The 24,933-nt window shown below is 36.9% G+C and overlaps 1 protein-coding gene across 1 annotated transcript; it reads left to right on the top strand.

Moving 5' to 3' along the window:
* Positions 1–1,574: 1,574 nt before the first annotated feature.
* On the top strand, positions 1,575–19,875 carry Ocrl (Oculocerebrorenal syndrome of Lowe). Its single transcript, XM_073977551.1, is given in 11 exon segments — positions 1,575–2,455; positions 2,614–2,800; positions 9,839–10,112; positions 10,175–10,348; positions 10,416–10,754; positions 10,815–11,455; positions 11,523–11,773; positions 11,836–12,028; positions 19,313–19,374; positions 19,376–19,538; positions 19,634–19,875. Coding segments are annotated over 11 exon segments (2,571 nt in total). The 5' UTR covers positions 1,575–2,269; the 3' UTR covers positions 19,735–19,875.
* The last annotated feature ends 5,058 nt before the right edge of the window (positions 19,876–24,933 follow it).

The following is a 24,933-nucleotide window of genomic DNA, read 5'->3' as shown; positions in this document are numbered from 1 at the left end:
CGGTAAAATTAAAACGCTTACAAATTAATTAACGATATTTTTGGTAAGTTAGCGACCAATAGAAAGTAGTCGTAAAGTTCTACCGATAGCAGCAGTGTTGTCAACTTTTGTTTGAAGTTTTCATTCATAATTTTGCGCTTTACTTTTACCGACTGTAAAAATGTGTGAGATAATAGCTCTGTTCCTTTACGTGCAAGAATCTTCAAGTTTTACCACTTTTTACTCGAAAAGCGTTCCTTTACTTCTGACACCATATAATTCATAATTATGAGAGCAGTTCACAACTTTTGCTACTTTTGCCGGTTTTACCATTTTCAAAAGTAAAGGAACATACCAAATAATTGAAATGTGTTGAAAACAATAGGTCTGTACGATAACCCAAAAGTTTGTACAAATTTGCACAAACTTTTACAAAATGCTGTTCGATAACAAATTTGTAAAGCAAAAGAGAGCGAATTTGAAGACAATAGTGAGAGAATTTTGGAGAGCTGTGAAGAGTTTTGTTTACAAGTTTTTGCAAGGAAAATTTTTCTTGTAAGAACTTGCAAGTTTGATCAGCTGATTTAAATTCGAATGTTTTGTGGCGGACTTCTTGGCAAAAACATAAACAAACTATTAGTTATCAAAATAAACAGAAATAAAAAAGGGAAAAATTATTAAATAAATTATGGAAAACGATAATGTAAATAAAATAACTTATTTTGTAGTTTGTGGTGACTACTTTTTTATTTTATTATTTATTTAAACTTTTCCGACAACTTCTTCTTCTTTAAATCACCTGACTTCTTGCAAGTTTTTTCAAATTGCTGTTCGATAACAATCTGCAAATTTTTAGCTTCGATTGGTGGAGAGACGTTACTGAGAACTTGCTGAGTACTTGCAAGTACTTTTCACTTGCGTAGTTATCGTACCGTTGTCTGGACGCCTACGTCACACAGGTAAGTTTTGGGATTTTGACAATCAATGGGCAGGGTTATTGTATCATGATTGTATGGTTTTTTGGAGAGCAAAGTGGAAATATTTAATTTTTGGGTCATTTTCTTTTTTATTTTTAATAAAATACAAAATTTTTGCTTGCTTTGGTTCCTTTAATGGCGGACAAATTGTTCTGTTTTGGCAATTCAGCTGATTGCTTGCTCGTTTTTGCAGGGAAGGTGTTTGTTTACTTTTTACATTTTTCTTGCAAAAGAGAATAAAAACTCCTTACTCTCCGAGAAAGTTCTTGCTGGGCAATTTTTGCTGGGAACGTAACCAGACAGACCAATTATCTGTTTATGAGTGTCATAATGTACAATATAACTTAGTAACTACCTATTAAAAAATCACAATTAAAATGCAATTAACACTTGGTTTACATTAACGAAATCCACTCGATTTCGACTGTCAATTTCTTTGCGTTCACGTCAAATGGAATCTCATCTGAAATCCATTGGATTTCATTCGACGTTTAAGCAATGGAATTGACAGTTGAAATCAAGTGGGTTTCGTAAATGTAAACTTGCTATAAGTTTCGATTATGTGATTTCTATTGTGTGGGACTGTAATTAAGAATTTGACGCCGTCGGACCTGCATTATCTGCATTAGTGTCGGTAAGGCAGGGCAATTGACGTTTGATGCCGGCGTTGTTTGACAAATTCAGTTGGCTTTATACTTCGTTGACAACCTGACGTTTAATTTGCAAAAAATTGTTTCGTCGAAGAAACAAGTGTCAAAAATTGTTGATTTTGTTAAAAGAAATAAAATAAACTTTGATTTTGTTTAAACAAAATGATAATGAATACAATGTGAAAACAAAAAGAGTGGAATAGTTTTATTAGTATGGGTAGAGAGTTGTAAATAATTGGTAACAAAATTTAACTGCAGCTACACCCACAACGAAAGCAAGTTGGTCAGAGGGGAAGAAATAAACAACAAAAATCGATTATTATTTAAACAGCAGTTCAAATGAAATAAGCAATTATCTAAAAATAAATATTAGACCAAATAAATATCTACGACAGCTTTTAGAAGTGAAGAGACCAGTGACAACGAGTGAGCGGAAGAAGAAAGTGAAATAATTGTTCCAAAGAAATAAAATAAAACAACAACATAACGACGAACGACAACAATAGAAAGTAAAATAAAAACGGCGAAATTTGTTAAACAAAACAAACAACAATAGAATTTACAACAAAATTTTCACACGCCAAGCAAAAACAAAACGAAGCAGACTGTGACGTCTGCAGTGAGAATAAAGTTATCGCAAAATCACAACAACAAGAAATTATAATGTCGTCTTTGGGGGGAAGTGGAGGGAGCATTCCAACAATTTCTGCTGCCATATCTTCATCATCGCTAGCCAGTAAGACGTCAGCAATGAATTCCAATGATGCCCTTAGCTCCTCAAACAAACAGCTGTTGACCACCATACAAATTATCCAACAAAAATTCAAAGAGAATGAAAATGTTTTGTCGGTATGTAGTTCGGTTGGCTATGATGATGATAATGTTAATAATTATGATTTTGAAATCAAATAGTTTCAGGGTCAATGGTTTACATTGCCTTGGTACTTGTGTTTATTTTATATTTGTTTTTGTGAATTCGTTTTAATTATAATTCTCTTCTTTTTTAGATATTTGAGGCTTATCAGATTATCGGTCAAGAACACACAAGTCGCATCCTTTGTCTGGTGGTTTCAGTGTCTGGTGGTACATATGCCGTATTCTCTATGACAGCGTCCCGTTTCCCACCAAGATCATGTAGTGATTTGACTATTGATAAGGTGTTTCCATTGAATGAATCATTTTATATGGGCAATGGTAAGCAAATACAACGAAACGAAGACAAAATTTAATCAATTCGCGCACTGATAACTGAAACCTGTTTGCTAAAAATGTTTTGTTTATATGTTTAAGCGATGCACCCAACAATGGATTGGTTTGATGTTATTATTAGTTTTCAATATGGTGTTATAATCGATATCGTTACGAAGTACAGGGTCGATGGCTAGATAATCGAATTTGATAAGAGGGAAATTCTGGAATGTAGCATATTAGCATACAATATTTTTTTAAGGCTTCGTGTATATTAGGGTTGACATTATTTACGAGGATTTATTTAATCAATGGAATTTACATTTGAAATCCAGTGGATTTACAAAAATTGCAATACTGTCTGGACGAGTGTATCGGTGTGAATGCTATTCATAATTGCCTCATAGCTCTTGTGATCTTGTAACTTTTGGGAGCATTTCCACAGGTCTAAGGATTGCACCCAAATTGATGATATTGGAATAGTCGAGCATAAAATTCAACGGTATCTTAATGATGCACCCTCAGAGCCGCATACTCAAAGCTTTAGACTGTCTTTCGCTGTTCGATGAGCGGCATATTGCCTTGTAAGTGGTTAATAATATTAGTATATCAATTTCTTCCAGGTACACATTTATAATTAGACGTCATTCGAATGTTAGTATTTCAATGGTTGTCTGAGTAAATGTTTCCTTTATCAACGTAGAGTCGTTGATGTTATGGAGTGTTCAACGTTAGAATCATTAAATAATGGTTCCAGAGGTATCACCTAACTTGGACAAGTCTCTACCGATCTTCCACTTCTCTAACTTTAATATACCTACAGCATTTTAAACCAGATAAAGTGTAGTCAACCTTAAGATCTCTCTCGGATCGCTTCGTTATGTCCAACGTTGTATACCAATAGCTCACTTTTAAAAGAAACTTTTATGTTTCTATCTCAGATTCAAGAGTGACTTAACCATTATCATTATATCGCTCATTTACTCAAAGAGTAGCATAAATCAAAAAATGGGTTTTCTGAGTTAGCAATTTCTATGTTTTCTACAACTTTTTTATCTTGTGTCAAATTTTCATGTTGATATCTCTAAAACGCAACGTGTTACAGGTTATCTACTACGAGCTTAGCATAAATCAGTAAATAGTTCTCTGAGTGTATGAAGCAGTAAAACACTTCAAATCATGCTTAATACTGCACAGAAATTTAGCACTGATATCAGACTAACTCTTCAAAAGATGGCCCATGTAATTATTTTTTGTGTAATTATATTTTTTAGTTGGGAAGTCAAATTTGACTTCTCGAAGCTGCGTTTTTGCGATGTGATATTCTTTGAGTAAATGAGCGATATGCTGCAGTGCTTCAGGTGGTCTAGACACCTTTCTCTGATCCAAGTGATATTACTAGTTACATGGATACACCACAATTGTTGTTGTTGTTGTAACAGTGTTTATTATTATGTTTGTATGTTTGTTCTTCTGTTCAATCTGGCTCTGGGTCTATCTCCAGTTCCAGGAAAATGGCTGCTTCGATGGGATGTAACCACAGATCCATTGGATTTAGATGAGTATGTTTGGCGGGGCAGTTGAAAAGGTGTTTTGTGTCGTACGGGCTCATGCCGCATACTGGGCAGATATCAGGTGCGACGGGGATGTACTCCGAGGACTTTATTCTCACTATATTTGCTTATGGCCTTAGCAACTGCATCCGTGTGAATACTATTTAAACCTTCTTTATATGCCTGTTGATCTAGGGGTTCTCTCCTATATTGTTGGACCTATAGCATGAATATCCTTCCTGATATGCCTGAATGTATCAGGCCTAGCCAGCAGATAGTGACACCCAAGCAAGTACTGCAACGAAAGCATCTCATTGTGTTGCTTTACTGGAAGAATTTTTGTCTCCTCATGTAGATGGTCCACTGAAGACTTGAAAAGGCACCCTGTTGCTGTTCTCAGAGCGGCATTCTGACAGGTTTGAATCTTTTTTCCAATTCGTATCCCATAATCTCGGGGACCCAACTGGAGCCGCATAGCTTACCACAGACCGACCTATCGCGTTATATGTGATCAACAAGGTTTCTCTGCCGGCTAGGGACTTGATGACTTTGTTCCTGCTTTTCAGTTTGTCTCAGATAGCTGTGGCGTGCGCGCACGACTTGAAAGTAACCATTTATTACCTTAAAAGGTTGCCAAGTCCAAGTTCAAGGTCGGGGCCCCTATGTACACCTTTTTCAGATGTAATTCGAAACATTTTAGTTGTAATTCGTAACATTTCATTTGTAATTCGAGAATTATATTTGTAATTTGTAACATTCTATTTGTAAATCGAATTATTCCATTTTTAATTCGAATTATTCTATTTGAAATTCGAATCATTCCATTTGTAATTCGAATTATTCCATTTGAAATTCGAATTATTCCATTTGTAATTCGAATTATTCCATTTGTAATTCGAATTATTTCATTTGTATTTCGAATTATTCCATTTGTAATTCGAATTATTTTATTTGAAATTACAAAGGAAATCATTCGAATTACAAATGTAATAATTCGAATTACAAATGGAATAATTCGAATTTCAAAAGGAATAATTCGAATTACAAATGGAATAATTCGAATTACAAATGGAATAATTCGAATTACATATGGAATAATTCAAATTTCAAATGAAATAATTTGAATTACAAATGGAATATTTCGAAGTACAAATGGAATAATTCGAATTACAAATGGAATAATTCGAATTACAAATGGAATTCTCGAATTACAACTGAAATGTTACGAATTACAAATAAAATTCTCGAATTTCAATTAAAATAATTCGGATTACATCTGAAAAAGGTGTAGTTAAGCAATAACTACTTTGTGGTTTGTTTGTATAGCACCATTTGATATGTTTACGAGTTCGTTTTTGGGTCTATCTCCAGTTCTAGGGGTTTTGTAGGGAAGTTGAAAAGAAGGGATGCCAACTGTTCCGAGGTAAAAATCGCTACAGCCATAGGTCTGTAGAGATTTCTACCTTAAAACAGTTGACATTCCTGCTTAAGCACCACAAGTATCGGGAAAACCACCAACTTGGCACCCCTGTTGAAAAGGTACAGTGTGTCGTGCGGGCCTGTGCCGCATTCTGGCAGATATTTTTTTACAGTGTCATCAATCCGTGCCATATAGCTATTTAGACGGCTGCACCGTCCATATTTGAGCCAAAGTTACTTTGATTTCTCGTGGCAGCTGGCACTTTGATGCGGTAGTTGTTTATGACATCTGCGACGGCATCCATGTGAATGCTATGTTGGGGGTCCTCTCCATCATATGGTAATTACGATGGATCTCACGAACGAGAGAATGCTATTGTGTTGCTGTACTGAAGGAATCTTTGTCTCATCGTGTATATGGTCCACTGAAAAAATGCGGAGGCACTCTGTTAGACTTCTCAGGGCGGCATTCTGACAGGTTTGAATATTTTGCACTGCGTTGAATGATATTCGCGGATTTTACTGGCGACTGCATTTCTATGAATGCTATACCATCCTCAATGATAGCTTTGCTGATCTAGGAGTTTTCTCTTATATGGTTGAACATCTCTCTATCCACCATATGGTGATTAGGGTGATCACGGTAACAATCGAGTAACTATCGTGGCTGGTGGCCCCCTTTTTGGTCGAAACTTTGCTCAAGCTTTCATCAAATTCAACGATTGGTCATATTGGTCAACTCCTTCGAGTACCTTACTCACTCTCGAACGGATCAAGTGATTTGGTCTAAACTTTTCACGCCATAATAGTTCTTCCAGGCAGATTGCATTCGAATGTGGACTATAGCGATACACCCCTTTGAGTAAATCCCACATACATATATTTTCTTCTTTCATATCAAGGAGTTCACACCAATTCATATTGGCTCAATAATATGGGACCTACTTTAAATCGCACACCAATTCGTATTGGCTCAATAATATGGGACCTACTTTAAATCTCCGAGTTCGAACGGCGAGTCTTACGTCACCACTTGTGAAGATGTTTTTCATGTCTGAAATAATCAGTACATAAAAGCCACCTTAAATAGCACTAAAGGGATTTGCTACACCCGAAAATTTCAGGGAATGAAATGCATTGCATTGTTTTGAAACTTTTTTGAGCTCGAACTTAGTATCCAATTAGTCCGAAACTTTGTACATTTTAACATTTCTTCCAAACGCGTCACTTTCCACAACTTCGCGTACTTCTTTCATGAAAGTTTAAAATTTTCTCATAATTGCGGATGTAGAACTGTTTGAGGATTGTTTTGAAACATTCATCGAAGATGGTCCTTATGATCACAAACACATAATTTTTTCGAGGACAAGTTCATGTTTTCTAACCTAATGGTGCAACAGCTCTAAAAAATGTACGGTGACCAACTAAAATGGCTGGTGGGCATGATTGCTTCCGAAAGGTTGTCATTGCTTCAACCCATTGAACATCGTGATATTTCTTTAAAACTTAGATCAAGTTAGAAGTGAAACTATGTCGGACAATTCATTCCGGTTGCTCCCTCACAAAAGTTCGATATTTTCGCTAATGTCCAGTTTAAGGGATTCGAGGATTGTTTTGAAATTTTCATCGAGGGTTAGTCCTTGTAACAAGTTTCCTCCGGTTGCTGGGATAGACTCACGGGGTAGTGTTGGTCACAGAAAATTTATATTGAAGTGACTGAGAGTGAAAGAAAGATTTTAGCTTACAAATTCTGAAGTTACACTTTATTGAAAAACTCAATGTGCTACGCTGCTGGGCAAGGTACGGCTGGATGGTCTTGAATGTCGGCTGTTTCGCTGCTGTGGCGGTGGGAATGACGTCGGTGCTGCGGCTTATTTCGGCGATTCACCAGACCCACGACGGTACTAGTGTCAGCTCCCTCGGTAAAGATTGGCGTCAGTGCCCACGACGGCTCTTGACCAAGATATCGCACTCTTTGATTATGTTCTGGCCCACGACGGCTCTTGAACCAGATATCGCTCGCTTTTTCTTATGTTCTGGCCCACGGCGTATCTTGAACGAGATTTCGGACACTTTTCCTTACGTTCTGGCCCACGACGGCTCTTGAACGGGTTTTCGGTCACTTTTCCTTATGTTCTGGCCCACGACGGATCTTGAACAAGATTTCGGTCACTTGTCTTTATGTTCTGGCTCACGACGGCTGTTGAACAGGATTCGATCACTTAATTTTATGTACTGACCCACGACGGCTCTTGAACGAGATTTCGGTCACTTTATTTATGTTCTGGCCCATGACGGCTCTTGAACAGGATTCGATCACTTAATTTTATGTTCTGGCCCACGACGGCTCTTGAACGAGATTTCGGTCACTTTTCCTTAAGTTCAGACCAACGACGGTTCTTGAACTTCGCGGGAAAAATCTTTTAGAACCACTTAACTTCGTAAGATCAGACCAACGACGGTTCTTGAACTTCGCGGCAAAATCTATTGAAATCACTTAAATCCTTAAGTTCAGACCAACGACGGTTCTTGAACTTCGCGGGAAAAATCTATTAAAATCACTTAACTTCGTAGGTTCAGACCAAGGACGGTTCTTGAACTTCGCGACAGAATCCTTAAGTTCAGACCAAGGACGGTTTTTGAACTTCGCGACAAAATTACTTAAAATCCTTAAGTTCAGACCAACGACGGTTCTTAAACTTCGCGACAAAATCACTTAAAATCCTTAAGTTCCTTAAATCTGGTTAGGACCACTTGTTTTCTTCGCTTTACCGGCTGATTCACTATCCTCTTCGGTCTATCCTAATATGCGAATGGATACTAAAAACGCGTATAGCCTGTGTAGACAAAAATGAGGGACGATTTTTGTCATCCGAGCTCTATGGTGGAAAGCTGAACACTTTTGAGCTTTAATCTAGTTTAAGCACATTTTTCGAATGGTATTAACTACAAAATTAAAATGTTTTCTAGTTGAAGCCAATACTTCCTGAAATATATCATGGGCCCAGAAATATCCCAATATATATACAGTAGAGTCGCGATAATTCGTACCTCGATAATTCATAATCTTCGATAATTCGTATAAGCTGGTCCCTCGAAGCCATTTCCTTCGCATTTTAACCTCCCTAATTCGAAATCCTCGATAATTCGTATAAAATTGCCGGTCCCTTGAATTACGAATTATCGAGGTTCTACTGTAGTGCTACTCCTTCATAACCTCTTTGTCCCGTCATATGTAACAATTAAACAATTTTTTTTCTTACTCTTATTCCAAATGTCCAAAATTTTGAGCTAAAATCAACTTGAGAATTGTGGTTTCTGAAAAATGACATAAGTATCAGATCACAAATCTAATTCTAATTTTAAACTAAAATCTGCTAATTTTAAACTAATTAGCAGAATGAGTATTCCCATATTTGTGAATAAGTATTCCTATATCCCTCCATCTGGTAAATTAAGCTCCAAAATCTCATGAATCCTCTTTCTGCCCCCCTATTTCGTTAATTTTTAACAACTTTACTCATAGTTTATTTTACAACAATTTCATTTGTTTGTTTTGTAGTTGTTACAAAAACAAAAGAAATTTTAACAACTTTTGAATCGATAAAAGTTACAGAATTCATATACTGGAATATAGTTGATAGACCGAGTTTATTATTTTACCGTGTCATAGGATAGGCTGAGGTTATGTTTCTGTCTGCAAAACTCACTGATACTTTCTTACACGGTATTAATCATATTAGTGTGTCCATTTGTATACGTTTTTTTGTGTCAATGATAAATTACAAATTATCGTCAAGGTGTGAAATAATTATTTCTAAAACAAATATGTTATCGTATCAGATTTGGGATTTCGCTGACTTGATTTATACATGGGATGGAGAAGCGATTAAAAAATAAATTGTATCATGAGATGTCTCATCATTTAATAATAAACAAACTCAAGTTTCGTCCATCGTCCAATACATTGTTATCATGTGTGTTTCTCCTATATATATATATATATATATATATATATATATATTGATGTTATACCAAATACACATATTAACTATACATTTTTATTTTTTAGACAAAGGTTCCGTATCACAGTTACAATTTACCCTAAAATGTTCTGATGAAGCTGCGGCGAAATACTACTATTATCCCCTTGCATCCGATAGCGATGTTGTGGACTTTGATACATTTCAAGCCCAGGTGACATCGGCAAAGATGTCTATGGTATTGGCACCAAGTGAATCAAGTGCTTTAAGTTTTGCCTGGGTCAATGATTATCGGCAAATTGGAGAAGTCAAACAAGAAATGAAGAGGAGAGAGCATGAATATATTAAATATAAGGATTTCACGTAAGTTGCAAAAACAACCATCATGTACATATATTTATAAATAAAAATTTTATTTATTCCAGAATCTATTGTGCCACATATAATGTGAATAATAAATCCTACATAGATTCTCCATTGCATTTGTGGTTGGCTGCCTCTGAAACACCACCAGATATTTATGCCATAGCTTTACAAGAATTGGATACCTCAGCCAAGGCCATAACATTCAGTGAAAATCGTCCAGATTATATGTGGATGTAAGAGAGAGAACCCTAATATTTTATTTTATATTGAAGTTAAATAAAAAATCTTTTTTTTTTTTAGTACAAAAATGTTAGATAGTGTCCATGACAAGGGTGAATATGAAGAGCTTACCTCGGTGCGTTTGGTGGGCATGATGTTGACCGTCATTGTAAAACGTGAAATACGCTCCTCAATTACCCGCCACAATGTCAAGACAGTGGCAAGAGGTATCCTCAATACTTTGGGTAATAAAGGAGGAGTGGCAGTTAGTTTACAGCTTAATGAGGCGAATTTGTGTTTTGTCAATTCCCATTTGGCTGCCCATATGGGCTTTGTTGAGGTACGAAATGAGGACTATCATGGCATAGTTAAGGGTATGGTTTTCGATGATGAACTCAGGAGGACAATTAATGATCATGAGTAAGTTGTGCATTTTCCCTTATTAAAAATAATATATAATTATCCTTCAATTCTTTGCAGTCACATTTTCTGGATTGGCGACTTAAATTATCGCATTGAAGAACCCCCCGGCCTGCAATTGCCAGTGGCTCGTTCAACATCACATTCAGCAGAGATACTTCTTCAATATGATCAGTTGCGTCAGGAAATGCGTAAAGGCAACTGTTTTGATGGTTACACCGAGGGTCCCATTAAATTCCGTCCCACCTATAAATATGATCCGGGAACTGATAATTATGATAGTAGTGAAAAACAAAGAGCCCCTGCCTATTGTGATCGTATATTATGGAAAGGTTCACGTATAACCCAGTTGGACTATAATAGCGTTATGGATATTAGGCAGAGTGATCACAAACCAGTATATGCGGTGTTTAGAGTTAGTATAAAAACACGTGATGATCATTTGTACAAAAAGGTTCACGAAGAAGTCCTTAAATTGCTCGATAAACGTGAAAATGAAAGTCAACCACAAATTAATGTGGAAAAGACAATCATAGATTTTGGTGTAGTGCGTTTTAACGAGCCAGTATTTAGTGACTTTACGGTTTCAAATGCTTGCCCCATGCAGGTTGGTTTCGAATTTAAATGCAAAGATCCACCGCTGAATGCCATCTGTGAGAAATGGTTAAGGGTTGAGCCAAGGAAGGACAAGTTGATGATAGGTTAGTATTCTTCAGCAATACCAAATATTCCCTCTATAGTTATTTATGTTGTGTGTTCTTCTTCCAGATTCCACCAAAAGTATACGTGTAAACTTATTTGCTAACATAGATTCCATAACTAGTCTTTTACATAAAATACGTACCACCAATTGGAAATTTGACTTTGATATATTAATTTTACAAGTTGAAAATGGTCCACATATCTTTATTACTGTTACGGGCGAATATAAACCAAGTTGCTTTGGTTTATCCATGGAAACATTGTGCCGTACCGATCGACCATTGTGTGAATATGACCAACAACAAATTAAAGATTTGGTAGGTTTTGAAGTTTTGTAAATTTCCGGGTATTTTTTTAATTCGATGTTTTTTCGTTTCAGATGAACGATGAATCTCCTGAATTCCGCGTTACCATGCCGCGTGAATTCTTTTTACTTATTGACTATTTACACAAGCAGGGACCAAAGGTGGAGGGAGCTTTTACCTTGGATACATTGGAATTTAAACATGCCAGAAATGTCGAATTTAATGAAATCAGAGATTGGCTGGATACATGGTCAAATAATGAATTTCGTAAGTGAAAGTTAAAGAAATAATTGAATTGTGTTTGCATAAGCGATGACATTGAAGGATTTACAATTGTGTTGAACGGAGAGCTTTAGATCGGTGCGGTGATAAGGTAAAATGTTATTTTGAACGTTATGCCATCCTGGGCTGTGATAACGTCCAGAATCCAGATTGCATTGAGTACAGTTTGAAAGAATATTAAGAGCTACGAATCGAAACGAAAAACATAAAGACGGATCACCGTAAATTAAAAACGAGTCTTACGATATTTGCTTATTGGAAGTATTATTTTTTATACCCCTCAGCATTTATGCTAACGAGGGTATATACACTTTCGTACGGGCAAAATTTGCCTCATCGAAATAATGGTTTTAGACCCCAAGTATTTTTGGACGAAATCTGTTGCAGACAATTTGCAGTCGATTTAGCAATGTCCTTCCGACTGTCTGTCTGGCTGGTGCGCACGATAACTCTCGAACGGATGAACCGATTTGATCCAAATTTTGGCATTCTTAATATTTTGTCCAAACTTAGTTTAAGTTCGAAGATAGACCATATCGGTCCACTCCTTCTGGACAGACTTAGATGAGATTCCAATATGGACTCTATTGGTCCAGTCCTTCCAGTCCAGTCCTACACAAAATTTCGGAAAAGTTCAGTTTAAGACCTGCATTCGAATCGCTTTGATTTTTGTTGTAACAATTTGTATTTGCTGCTCCCATTACGGCAGTACAAGTTTTATCAGGGGCAAGTCCACACTTCCTGAGGAAATAGCCCGAAATTGTAAAAACCCTTTATGACACCAAGTGTAGTGGTTAGAGCGCACGATAACTCTCGAACGGATCTGCAGATTGGGTCCAACATTTGCCCATCGTAATATTTTGTCCGAACTTATTTTAAGGTCGAAGATGAGCCATATCGGTCCACTCCTTCAGGTGCATCCCTCACAAAAGTACGAAAATGTTCGGAAGAATTGTGCGCACGATAACTCTTAAAAGGGAGTAATCGATTTGGTTCATACCTTGCGCATTGTAAAATTTCTTTCAGACATAGATGAGGTTCCAATATGGACCCCATCGATCTACTTCCTCGGGTACCTACCCCACACAATTTCGAAAAAGTTCTGTTTAAGACCTGCTCTCGAATCGCTTTGATTCTTTTTGCAAACACTTGTATTCGCTGCCCCCATTATGGCGCTACAATTTTTTCAGGAGCAAGTCGAGACTTCCAGAGAAAATTGCCCGAAAGCTGTAAAAAGCTCTACGGTACCATGTGTAGTGCCTGGAGTGTACGATAACTCTCGAAAGGATCAGCCAATTCAGTCAAAAATTCAGTCCTCTTTATATTTGCTCAAACTTGGTTTAAGTTCAAAGAAGAGCCATATAGGTCCACTTCCGGTATCCTCCCCCAAAAGTGCAAAAAAAAAAGATGAAAGTTTCAATTCACACAGGCTGAGGATATATCTCAGTCGGCAAAGCCGAATGATACTTTTTTACTTGTTTATTATGTCCTTACAATGCCTGTGAAAAATTTCCAATGAAAGACCACTTTCAAATATGCTTGTTAGTGTAGAAACCTGGACCGTTTGCATAAAGAAACGGGATACAGACGAGTGAGTTTAGCTGGGGCAATTAAAGAGATGGAGATCATCGTTTGGTCCAGTCCAAATGAGGGACATTTGTGGGTCCAATACGAATTGAGGCGGTTGCAACTTCCAAATCTTAACTAGAATCACTCGCAGTTGCATTGGCAGCGAGTGTTCTTATTTACTGCATCAACAGCCCACCTGATAAGCTCAACAAAGTGAGCATGAACACGAAGTGAACATGATGAGCTGCACCGAGTCAACCTCAAGGTCAGGGATAGATCAGGTTGGGGTGAGCATAAGCGGAACAAGAGGCTAAATCAATGGAAGAGGTAGTCACGTTAGGAGACATTACGCCGACTGATGAAAAGAGCGGCGCCAGTTATTTTAATCGCCAGGTTTTCGAGCACCCCAGGAGTGACAGAGCGAAGGGAAGAGTACTACGGCTCGTTAGATCTCTTCTTGTCGGGGAGCAACCACCACAATTTAAAATGGATGATGTTGCAAATGGGGTCAGGAAATCATCCAAAGCGTTGGCCCGTAATGAAATCTCCATGGTAATGCTGAAACAACTAAAAGACCTGGGAGTTTGAATATCTCACCAAATTTTAACCTGTCGCTACATCGTGTCCGAAGTATAGAATATGGGAGGGGTGGTCCGGCTACTGAAGCCAGGCATGAATGCCAACAAAGGTGAATCGTACAGTGTTGGTACCTCTCGACTTATCAAACCTTTTAATACTGTCAACTACTCCACGCTGTTTAAAGACATTGACCAGACTACACTCCGGCCAAGTTTGATATATTGAATAGCCAATTAAATGGCGCCAGTCGTGTGTGGAATTCAGGAACAAGAAGTCCCAAGCCCTGTAGAGTGAAATAGGGAGTTCCACAGATGGCATTGAGATCAAACGGATGAGGTTGGTTGTACGATCTTACCATATTTCCAACGCGATAAATATGCAAATATGCGCCACTAACTCTACGTCACTCTGTTCGCCACAGGGAGCGAGAGAGAGAGAGAAGAGAGCTGAATGTCATGGTCGATGGTAGCGGAATTCCGACCAAAAACTGCCCCAAAATTCTAGGAATCACATTGGACGGCATGTTCATGGCAACTCAATGCTCATGTTAATGAAGCTTGGTGGGTCAGGAATTTTGAGGGCATGTACTCTCATATTACCAGCAGAATTCTCTGAATTGACACAATGCCTTTCGCCAAAACACCAACCAACTTATCGAACACAAATCTTGCCATTTCGAAGAAGAAAAAACTGCAACCCCGGGAACTCGTATTAGAGTTTGTCCTGTCTCTCCGAAGTCCCTGGTCCCGAGTCCCGAAGGACGCAGGAAATCCTCAACAGCAACAAAAAGTTGTTACAAAAGCCTGCGAGGCCCAAAATTGTGAAAAGTCTGATCAAGACGAAACTATCCGTTGTAGGTCCCTAGGTCCCTTTGGGTCGGAGACCTCACACTCTAAGACAATCGGGAGCAACAAAGAAGCCTGTCAAGACTATGGTTGAAGCCGGCAACATTGTTCCTAGTACCACATTCAGAAACGAAGAAGGGTGGCTACACCGCAAAGAACCGAGCAAATATGATTTTATGATGCCAACCCGATCCCTAAGAGACCCATGGGTCAGTATCCTGCCCATCTATTCGCTGAGAGTGCGAACATTGAAGCACAGTGGGCAACTGATAAATCGATTTCGGATCCTTCATTTAGAACGGAATCTTACAACTAATTCCGTTCTAAATGAAGGATCCGAAATCGATTTATCAGTTGCCCACAATTAATGTCAGTACATCGTTGTTGTTGTTTTCTAGAAACGCATATATGTATATTCGTTCGTGTATAGTTTCAATTATCAGGTTCTGGTTCCTCTGCATCCATGTATTGGGTATCGTGGCATCAATTCGGGACCAATACGAATTGAGGCGGCTGCAAATTCCGGATCTTAACTGGGCTAAAACCACCCGAATTTGCCTTGGCAGCTGGCGTTCTTGTGCTGCGATGGTTGGAAGTGGTCTCCAAGTACGGCATACACGCTGTATCTGTGTACTGACTGCGCGATTGCATCAGTGTGAATGCTATCCAAGCCTGCCTGATATGCTCGTTAGTCTAGATGCTCCCTGTTGCAGTCCTCAGGTCGGTATTCCGGCAGGTTTGATTATTCTTCCACTGTGTGGCCCTTATATATGCATATCACGCTGGCGCCGCATAGCTTACCACAGACCGGCATATTTGCTTTGTAAGAGGTCAACAAGGTTCCTTTGTCAGCAGGCTAAGTTCTGCCGACCAGCGCACAGTGCGAAATATGGGAAGTTTAGTGGAACTTTAAGGAATTTTGAAGTACATAAATTTAATTAAATTTTAATTGAATTCGTTAGCGAAGTACTCCACTGCAAATGATCCATACTCAGTTTTGCGATTTACTCCGCTAAACGACTTAAAAATGCACTTAAAGTTGCACTTTTGTTTCATAATTGTTTTTCTAAGAAATATATGTAATTTGGATTCATTAAAAAATATTGTGGCGCGAACATACGGTAACTCAGTATGCCATGATTAATTTTTCTTAATATTTTACAAAACAATTATGATATTTTACACTTTAAAAAAATGCAAAAAACCCTTATTGTTTTCGTGCAATTTTAGTCGGAAAGAAGTGATTTTTTGAAGTTTTCAAAATTGTAATTTTTTATTTTCCGTAGTCATTTCAAAAGTGAATTACGTACATTCACGTGTTAAGATATATATAATCTGAAAGATTGGATTCTCCTCTGTTCGCAAAGGTATAAAACTGGTGCGGTATCGCGCGGTCTTTGGAGATATTCAAGATTTTCTAAAAAGACTTCGGGAATTTTATTCTGTTGCATTTTCCAAAAGTGGAAGGTAAACGCGACAATGAACGACATTGTTGACTGTGTTTTGAAGAAATGGACTCACTAATTCTAACAGTGATAATTTCTGTAAAATTAAGAAACCTCTCGCAATTTTTGATAGTTTTGACTTCTAAATGCTGGTGATTTACATATAGTGCAACATTTTTAGATGCTGCGGTACAAATACCAAAATACGTTAAAATTGTAATGCAGTGCAGACCTGAACTTGATCTGAAAGACATTATTAACAAAATTAATGGTACAGACCTGCTGAATGGACCAATAAACATTATAGATACAAATGAAAACCAAAAAATTTACATTTTACTCCTTAATAGATGTGTAGGGTTGTGGGGCTTCACCCAGAAGTGGGCCAATGTTGACAGATTTTATGTGAGGAGGATTTTTAGTCGCTAATATCTTAAAATGCACATTTGCATCACAATCGGTTGCAATTTTTGTCTTCAACATTTAAAATACCTAACATGAAGGAACCCGTCATATGGGGGCTATACCAAAAACGCGTATCTACGATGCTAATATTTCGCACAGTGGTTTTCTATCTACGAAGAACATAAAATGCTAAAATACAACCAAATGCATTGGAAAATGTGTCTGTAACATTTAAAATAGGTCCCATCTACCGGTACCGTTCAATGGGGGCTATACCTAAACGCGAACCTATATTGATAATATTTTGTACATAAGCTTTCTATCCGCTGAAAACTGAATATACCAATTTGCAGCAAAATCGATTGAAAAATGAATGTAAAACGTAAAAACGCCAGCAGGAGTTACATGAACGCTACGGGAAACCGCGGGCCTATGTGGCCCAATTTGAGCCAAACACTATCCACTAATATAAGAGACATTTTTGCAAAATTTTTAGGAATCTACGCCCTTTCCTTTAAAAGTTATTAGCAAAGTTCCGCTAAAGTGCTCATATTTCGCACTGTGCAGCGACTTGAGGACCTTGCACCTACTTCTGATGTTTTCGCAAATAGCTGTGGCTGGTGCGGTCTACTTAAACGTGTTATCGAATGTTACACCCAACATTTTGGGGTAGTTAGTGGTCAGAATTAGTACACCATAGACCAATATTTTCAGTGGGATCCTCATTTCAGCCGTCCTCTACTGGTTTTAGACTTCTTGTTTCTGAAATCCACAAACGACTGGCGTTCGCATATATATTTGATTACCCAACAGCTTACTCGAACAGCTTGGCATGGTTGACAGTATCGAAGGCTTTCGATAGGTCAAGAGTCACCATAACTGCTCGGTCTCACGGCCTGTTCTGGTTCAGTCCTCTACTGATATGTGTGGATATGGCGTCTAACGTTGTTGTAGTACTATGCATTTTCCGAAATCCATGTTGATGTTGGGCAACTGTAAAACCTTTTCACATCGTGGGGAGGAGTATTGCCTCTAAGATCATTGCCACTGGCGACAGAAGTGAAATCGGCCTGTAACATTCAGTATTCTGGCATCCTTGCCAGGGTTCAGTAGCGTGACCACCCTGCCAACTTTCCAGGCTTTTGGTACAATATGGTTGGTTAGCGATAGGTTGTGGACACTTGTTAAATACTCAATACACATTACCATCGACATCGATGTGGGCCCAACGCTTTGGATGGTGTCGCGTTTCGGATGGCATCTGTAACATCGCCCATCGTAAATTGTGGTGGTACCTCCTCGGCTGGGAGCGCTCTTCTTATACCACGTAACACACTTCTTTTTGCCCTATCACTCTCGGGGTGCTGTATGAATGGCCGGTTAAAATAACACGCGCACCTCTTTGGGTCGGTAACTGTTACGCCGTTGAAAGTAATATCCGTTCTGTCATCCTTCTTTCCCGAATGCGAGAGTGATTTAACCTTTGCCCACAATTTACTTAGGGGTCGATTGTCGATAGCAATTGTCGTTAAGTGGCGTTGCCAGAATTACTTTATGTATGACAAAGCGGCTATTTTTCAGCAACCATCTATCTATTCAATCAATAATACAACATTTCATCATCTCAATCGCGCTGGCAATTGACAACGCAACTCAAGTTTAGTGGCAATGCGTAATCGAACCCTTAACCCTTCAGGTGGTCTAGCCAATTTTCCGCTTATGTTCGCCTACTAGACTGTTGACTTCAGGAATAAGCTCGTACGATGAAACTCATCACGCTCATTTGCTAGTCTCGTCGCCTCTGCTGGGAAATTTGGTTTTATTTCGGGGATTCGACCTGCAGGTATGTGGCGAGCGGCCGGTGCAGTGATTGTGTCCCTGAAAGTTCTTAGCTACCCTAGGATCTGAGGAAATGTGCAGCTCTCTGAAGCGGTGATTGGTAAATTCTATGAAACCTTGCCAATCAGCTTTCCCATGGCTCAGAAAGTATGGCGTTCAGAGTTTATGAAGTCGGGTGGTCTATTTACGGAGACGATGATAGGAAGGTTGTCTGTGCCAAGGGAAATGACGGGTTATCCAGATACGATAAGATCTGGTGCCACAATGGTGATATCTGGAGAGCTGTGGCAATCTCCTCTTATCCTCGTAGGAGCGTCTTCATTCACCGTGCAAAACGAGGAGCTGTAAATTTGCTCGGTCAGCGCTGTACCCCAGTATATCGTTAATTATACTTGCTGCTACAGAATACATGACCATAGTAAGACGTAAAAAAATGATTTTCTTTACTTATCGCGGTATATCAAATATTCTATTTTCTTCCATTATTTTTATAAGTTATCACTTGCAGGAAACTTTGTAACAAATGCTTCAATAACACACAGAACACTTTTTTATTTCCGTATTTGTTTCTTGTGTTACAATTTCAGCTGGTACACCACAAGCTGCGGCTGAAGCTTTACTTATGCTACTCCATTTACCCCGAGAAGCCATTGCTGGATCCCTATGTTGATGATCTACTGAAAACTAAAACCACCGCTGAAGCCATGGAATTAGTTTCGCTGTTAAGTTCACCCAAGAGAAATGTTTTTGTACATTTGTGTATGTTCCTACGTGAGGGTATTGAACGGAAATATTACAATGCCATGTATGTGGGTGAGTATTGTGAGGAAACAGCAGACGCATCTTTTTGTTATGTAACATATCCTTATGGCATTTATTCTCCTCTGTTTTTCTTTGCATTCGTTCAGCCACAATATTTGGTCGTGTTCTGTTGCGAAGCACTAAAAAATCCGATGATTATTATCGTGACATCAATTGTAGGGAGTTTATGCAAACGTTTTATATGTAATGGTGAAATGAGTACGCTATCATCATCCTCGGCATCTGGCAGCCATCATCACCATCAGCAAAGGGCCACAACGCCAGTGGCTAAAATGAAAAACTCTGCATCAAATGCAAGTTTATCAGGTGGCAGTGGCACAGCAGCCGTGGATTTATCTTGAAGGAGAAATTAAAAAAGAAACAACTATTTGACTTAATTGAATTATTGTAAATTTTTGTTGTGTTTAGGCAAACAGTTTTATAGCATTTTCAATTTCTTTCTTTTTTGCCATTTTGATATCTCAATAGAAGTTTTGTTACTGCTGAGAAATGAGTACACATATACAGCCCAATCATGAATATCAACTCCCCGTGAGTTTTCTCACCTCCACCCTTAAATTGAAACGGCAGAAAGACAAGACTCACGGTGAGTTGACATTCATGATTACCCTGATAGTTTTCTATTTTATCTACCACATACTATTTCCAAGTTATTTAAAAACAGAATTTTTTATACATACCACATATCTATGATATATACTATATACATATATACCGTGCAGTTATATATACATATAAAGGAATTATAAATAACATTAACAACGATTCAGATTTATATGTATTTGTATTTCCTTCGATTACCACTGATTTTTGTTTAGTTCAAATTGTTGCGCTTAAATTCCATTTGTGTGTTTATTGCACAGATAGCTTTAAGTCATTTACGGTTATAATTTATAAGCCTAGTTATTATTTTAAAATATGTATCCATATTTATGCATCTATTATTATATTTATAAAAAAATGTAATCAAAAATTGTTTAATTAAGCAGTTAAGTACAACACGAAACATACATTTGTTTTCGGAGACACGAGTTTCTCTCTCTTACACACACACACTCTATTGTAGTTTATTTGAGTTTTAATGTCGTATTTATTTAATATCTAATAAAAAGTTAAGTTAAATTATTGTTAATAATCATAAATATAATATGTCTTTTATTTTGTTCGTCAACTAGATTTTTGTTGATTTCTTCGACCTTTCTATTTGATAATAAAATACAAGTTTTTTTGAGCTTGAGGTCTGTTTTTGTTGTTGTTTTTATTTTCTTTCCAATATTTCGCAATTCAATGAATTGCTTCCTCAGGGAAATTCTACAAACATAAATTGATATTTAAAATTAGTTTCACAGCATAGTTTTCGATAAAATTATTTGAATTATTGAGCAAAAAACAAAACAATACCAACAAAGAATATAACACAGAAATAGGCTTACAAGTAAATTGAGTGTCAAATTAACTTAAAACTATGATAGACTTCACCATCATCGTCGAATGTAAATATTGCGCTGAGTTTACTTATTGCACTTCTTCTTCTGTGTTAGGTGACGGTAACAGAACGCTGCATTGTCGGTGTCACTCTTGAAGTTTATTCTCTTCGTTGTTGGTAGGTTGTTTATATGAAGCATTTCTAACATCATTCTCCTATTCACCCTTATTACGGTTGGCGTAGTCGTAGACGTTCAAGTGGCGTAGACGTTGTCGTAGGCGTAGACGTTGGCGTAGTCGTAAGATACATTTTTATATGATGAAAAATTATATACAACGACATTTTTTGTCTTTTATAGCATTTTATATCCTTAAAAAATCGAAAGAAATACATTTGTAATTCCCAGAACGCATTTCTTGGTTTAAATACAACATTTATTTTTTTTGATACGACAAATCGGTATTACGTATGGCGTAACACGACAAATTGGTATTACGTATGGCGTTGAAATACGAGGAAAGAGTCGTGACCGATTTTGTAAACGACAGCATATAAAAATAAAAACAAATTAATTTTAAAAGAATTTTTTGGCAATGATTATTAAAATATATTGGAAAATAACTATAATAAATACAAATATTACTACTTTGATTCATTTGCATAAGATAAATTTCGTGTCTTTATCAGATGACAAACTTTCTATTGAAAAGCTGTTAGAGTCCTCATATAACGATTGATGCAATGTAAATTTCTTAGTTCTTGCTCAAAAGATGATTTCAAACAAATAGTTTTACAATTAAAAAATATATATTTTTTAAATTTTGTATGAGAAAAAAATTGTCGTTGTCGTAAATGTTACGTGGTACCAAAAAATATCCCTACGACAACGACTACGTCAACCACCACAAAAACGTCTACGCCAAACACTTATTTTGATTGTAAAAACTATAGGATTAGTTTTTCTTCTGAATTAAAAGTTTAAAAATGATCTACTAATAATTCTAATTATGTTTGTTACAAAAAGAATTCTTTAAAAATTGAAATTTTTGCTTTTTTGTTCAAAAACATACATAATACCAATTAGACGTTACGGACACGTCAGCTTGCAATTTTGGATACGACAACGCCAACCGTAATAAGGGTGATTATTCAGGCATGTTCTGGCATTCACCTCTGCACCTCACGTGTATAGAACACACCTAAAGCTGTTCTGCAACACACTTTACACCTAGTTGGGGTGTATTCCTCACACTGTAATTTTGATGGCGAGAGCTGAGTGAGTCCTTGGGCCTAATTACGTGATTCGATTCGATCGAGTATTTGCTCGTGAAAAAGATTTCGACACGATAAAAAAGCGGCATGACGAGATTCGATCGAAATCATTGATCGAATATTTCGAGAGTAACCGGTAATCGAACTATGAAAACCTATGTATACTATAGGGAATATTATGAAGGTAGATGTAAAAAAGGTGTTTTTTTGAAAGCAAGAACCAAAAAAACAAAATTATGAATGAAAATTGTAAATATTTGTGGAATTTTTTGAACAATACATTGAATAATAATTTCGGAATGAAGTTTTGCTAAGAAAATAAGAAAATTATTAATTCTTGCAAAATCTTTTTGACATTGTTGTAACGGATTGCTAATACATCTACCTTAATAATCCTCTCTCAAAATAAATGAGAGAGAGTTTGGTGGGTGTTTTGCATTAGCCTCTCTGAGAGAATATTTCCTTTGGTAAACAACGGGGGATGAAATGTTTAAAATGTACTTCACTTATAAAATAAAGGCTACAGTGTTGCCGTTCGAAAATTTTTTTTCGGCCCAAATTTTTCCTAAAATCGGCCCAAAACGACCTAAAACGGCCCAACATTAAAAATTAAAACAAAAATATATATTTCTCATGGATACCTTTTATTACTTTTAGAAAAATCGAAAAAAATATTGTCTATTTTTACGTAAAGGTACTTTGTCGCAAAAAATTGTCTGAGATATAATGATTGAGAGGCAACAATTTATTGTGATTTGAATGTAGCATATAAACTTTAAGTGCGTGTTTTTCGAAACGGCGTTTTTGAAGTCGGTGCCAACGATAGCTCTAAAACGAATTGACCGATCTTCATATGACCTTATTATATTATTCATGTGAGCTTACTAAATACATAAAACGCTTGCTTTAAGCGAGACAGATTAAAAAAAATTATATTGCCCAATTTTTGGCAAAAAACAGTCAATTTTTTCGGTAAAGTCGAAATTTTGACTTTGACAGCTCAATTTTTTTTTAAGAATATTTTTTTAAAATTCTGTTTTATTAAGTTCCTAAAATGCTTACAAAAATATACTATGATCGGCCCATCCGTTTTCGAGCTATCGTTGGCACCGCAAAAAGATGTGTTCTTTGAGATGAAAGAAAGTATAGTTTCACAGAGTCTTAGCAAATTCCAATCTGTTACTATTAAATCGGGGTCACATTCTACAAGTCTGGGAAAATGTAATACCTGGTTCATAATAGGCAAAACTTCGTTTGAGGTTACCTTATATGGACTTATTGTATTTAGTAGTTTAAGGGCCATTACATCCTTTCTTTTACTATTGGATGGATTTGAAAACGCAAAAAAACCAATTTGCATGCATTAAAAGTGTAATTTTCACACTAAACGTTAATACAAAGAAGGTCGTCCTTCTATTTAAATCATTACTTTCAACTTTAAGTTAGCCGAAACGCTATAAATCTGTACGCAAAATCCAAACTATAACAAAAGAAGAGTTGTAATAAAGGGGGGTATTTGGGTCACTTTTATAGTCTATTCTCTTATTATTTTGATCTAGTAATTTAATATAAAACTCCAAAACAGCAAATTTTATTTCAAACTTTTCATTTTCTGTTAAGTAAGAGTGCATAAATGTAATTGTCTGCGTTTGTGCCTACAAATATTTATGAAGTTTCGAGCTGGTATGATTCATTTTTGTAGTCAATGTCAATATATAGATGCTCTTTTTATTTATTTTTATACCCTCCACTACGTTTGTAACTACTCGAAATAATCATTGTAGACCCCACAAACTATATATATTCTTGATCAGCGTGCAATTCTACATCGATATAGCCATGTCCGTCCGTCTGTGGAAATCACTCTAGCGTCCGAACGGATTGACGTAGGTGGATGAAATTTTGGGAAAATCTATTATATGTACGTAGGACTTTTGGTATTGAAAGCGGGCTATGTAGGTCCACGCTTTCGTATAGCCCCCATACAAAATGACGCGTGACGCGTCGTCGTTTTAAGGAATTTTTAAGATATTTGTCCAATTTTACCACCTAATTGGTTGTAATTTGTTATTTTGTGTCTCCAGAGGCCAAAAAACATTCCTACCAAAGTTGGTTTATATAGGTCCACGTTTTGGTATTACCCCCATATAAAGTACGCGTCATTTTAATATATTTTGAATGTATTAGTCCCATTTGACAACAGAATCGGTTGCAAATTTGTATTTTGCATTTCGAGAGGCTAAGAAACATTTCTACCATAAAATGTTTATATAGGTCCACGTTTGATATAGCCCCCATAGGACGATATCTGCCGATTTGCGGTATTTTGAAATTTGGTATTTAGTCTTCGTTTGGGGTATAAAACTTTCCCCCAGAAATTCGTAGGTATAGGTCCACGCCATCATATAGCCCCCATAGAACAGTACCTTCCGATTTTCGGTATTTTGAAGGTTGTGGCCACATTAATCCACCGAAATGACTGAAATTTGTGGTGGAGGGTATAAAAAGTTCGGCCCGACCGAACTTAACACTTTTCCTACTTATTTTTTTTTTATAAAAAAAGACAATTTGAGTTTGCACTCGGATATAAATAGGATAAACCTGAACTATCTGCTTGAAATTCATTTTTAAGGTTGTTAATTATAGGTAAAATATATGCCAAAAATAAAAAAAACCTCTAGCTTGGCA

This window comes from Musca autumnalis, unplaced genomic scaffold (assembly GCF_047663935.1).
Source record: "Musca autumnalis isolate F117 unplaced genomic scaffold, ASM4766393v1 scaffold_3, whole genome shotgun sequence".
Classification (NCBI taxonomy): domain Eukaryota; kingdom Metazoa; phylum Arthropoda; class Insecta; order Diptera; family Muscidae; genus Musca; species Musca autumnalis.
The sequence above is the reverse complement of the archived record's forward strand: the minus strand, read 5'-3'. Positions and strand labels throughout refer to the sequence as shown.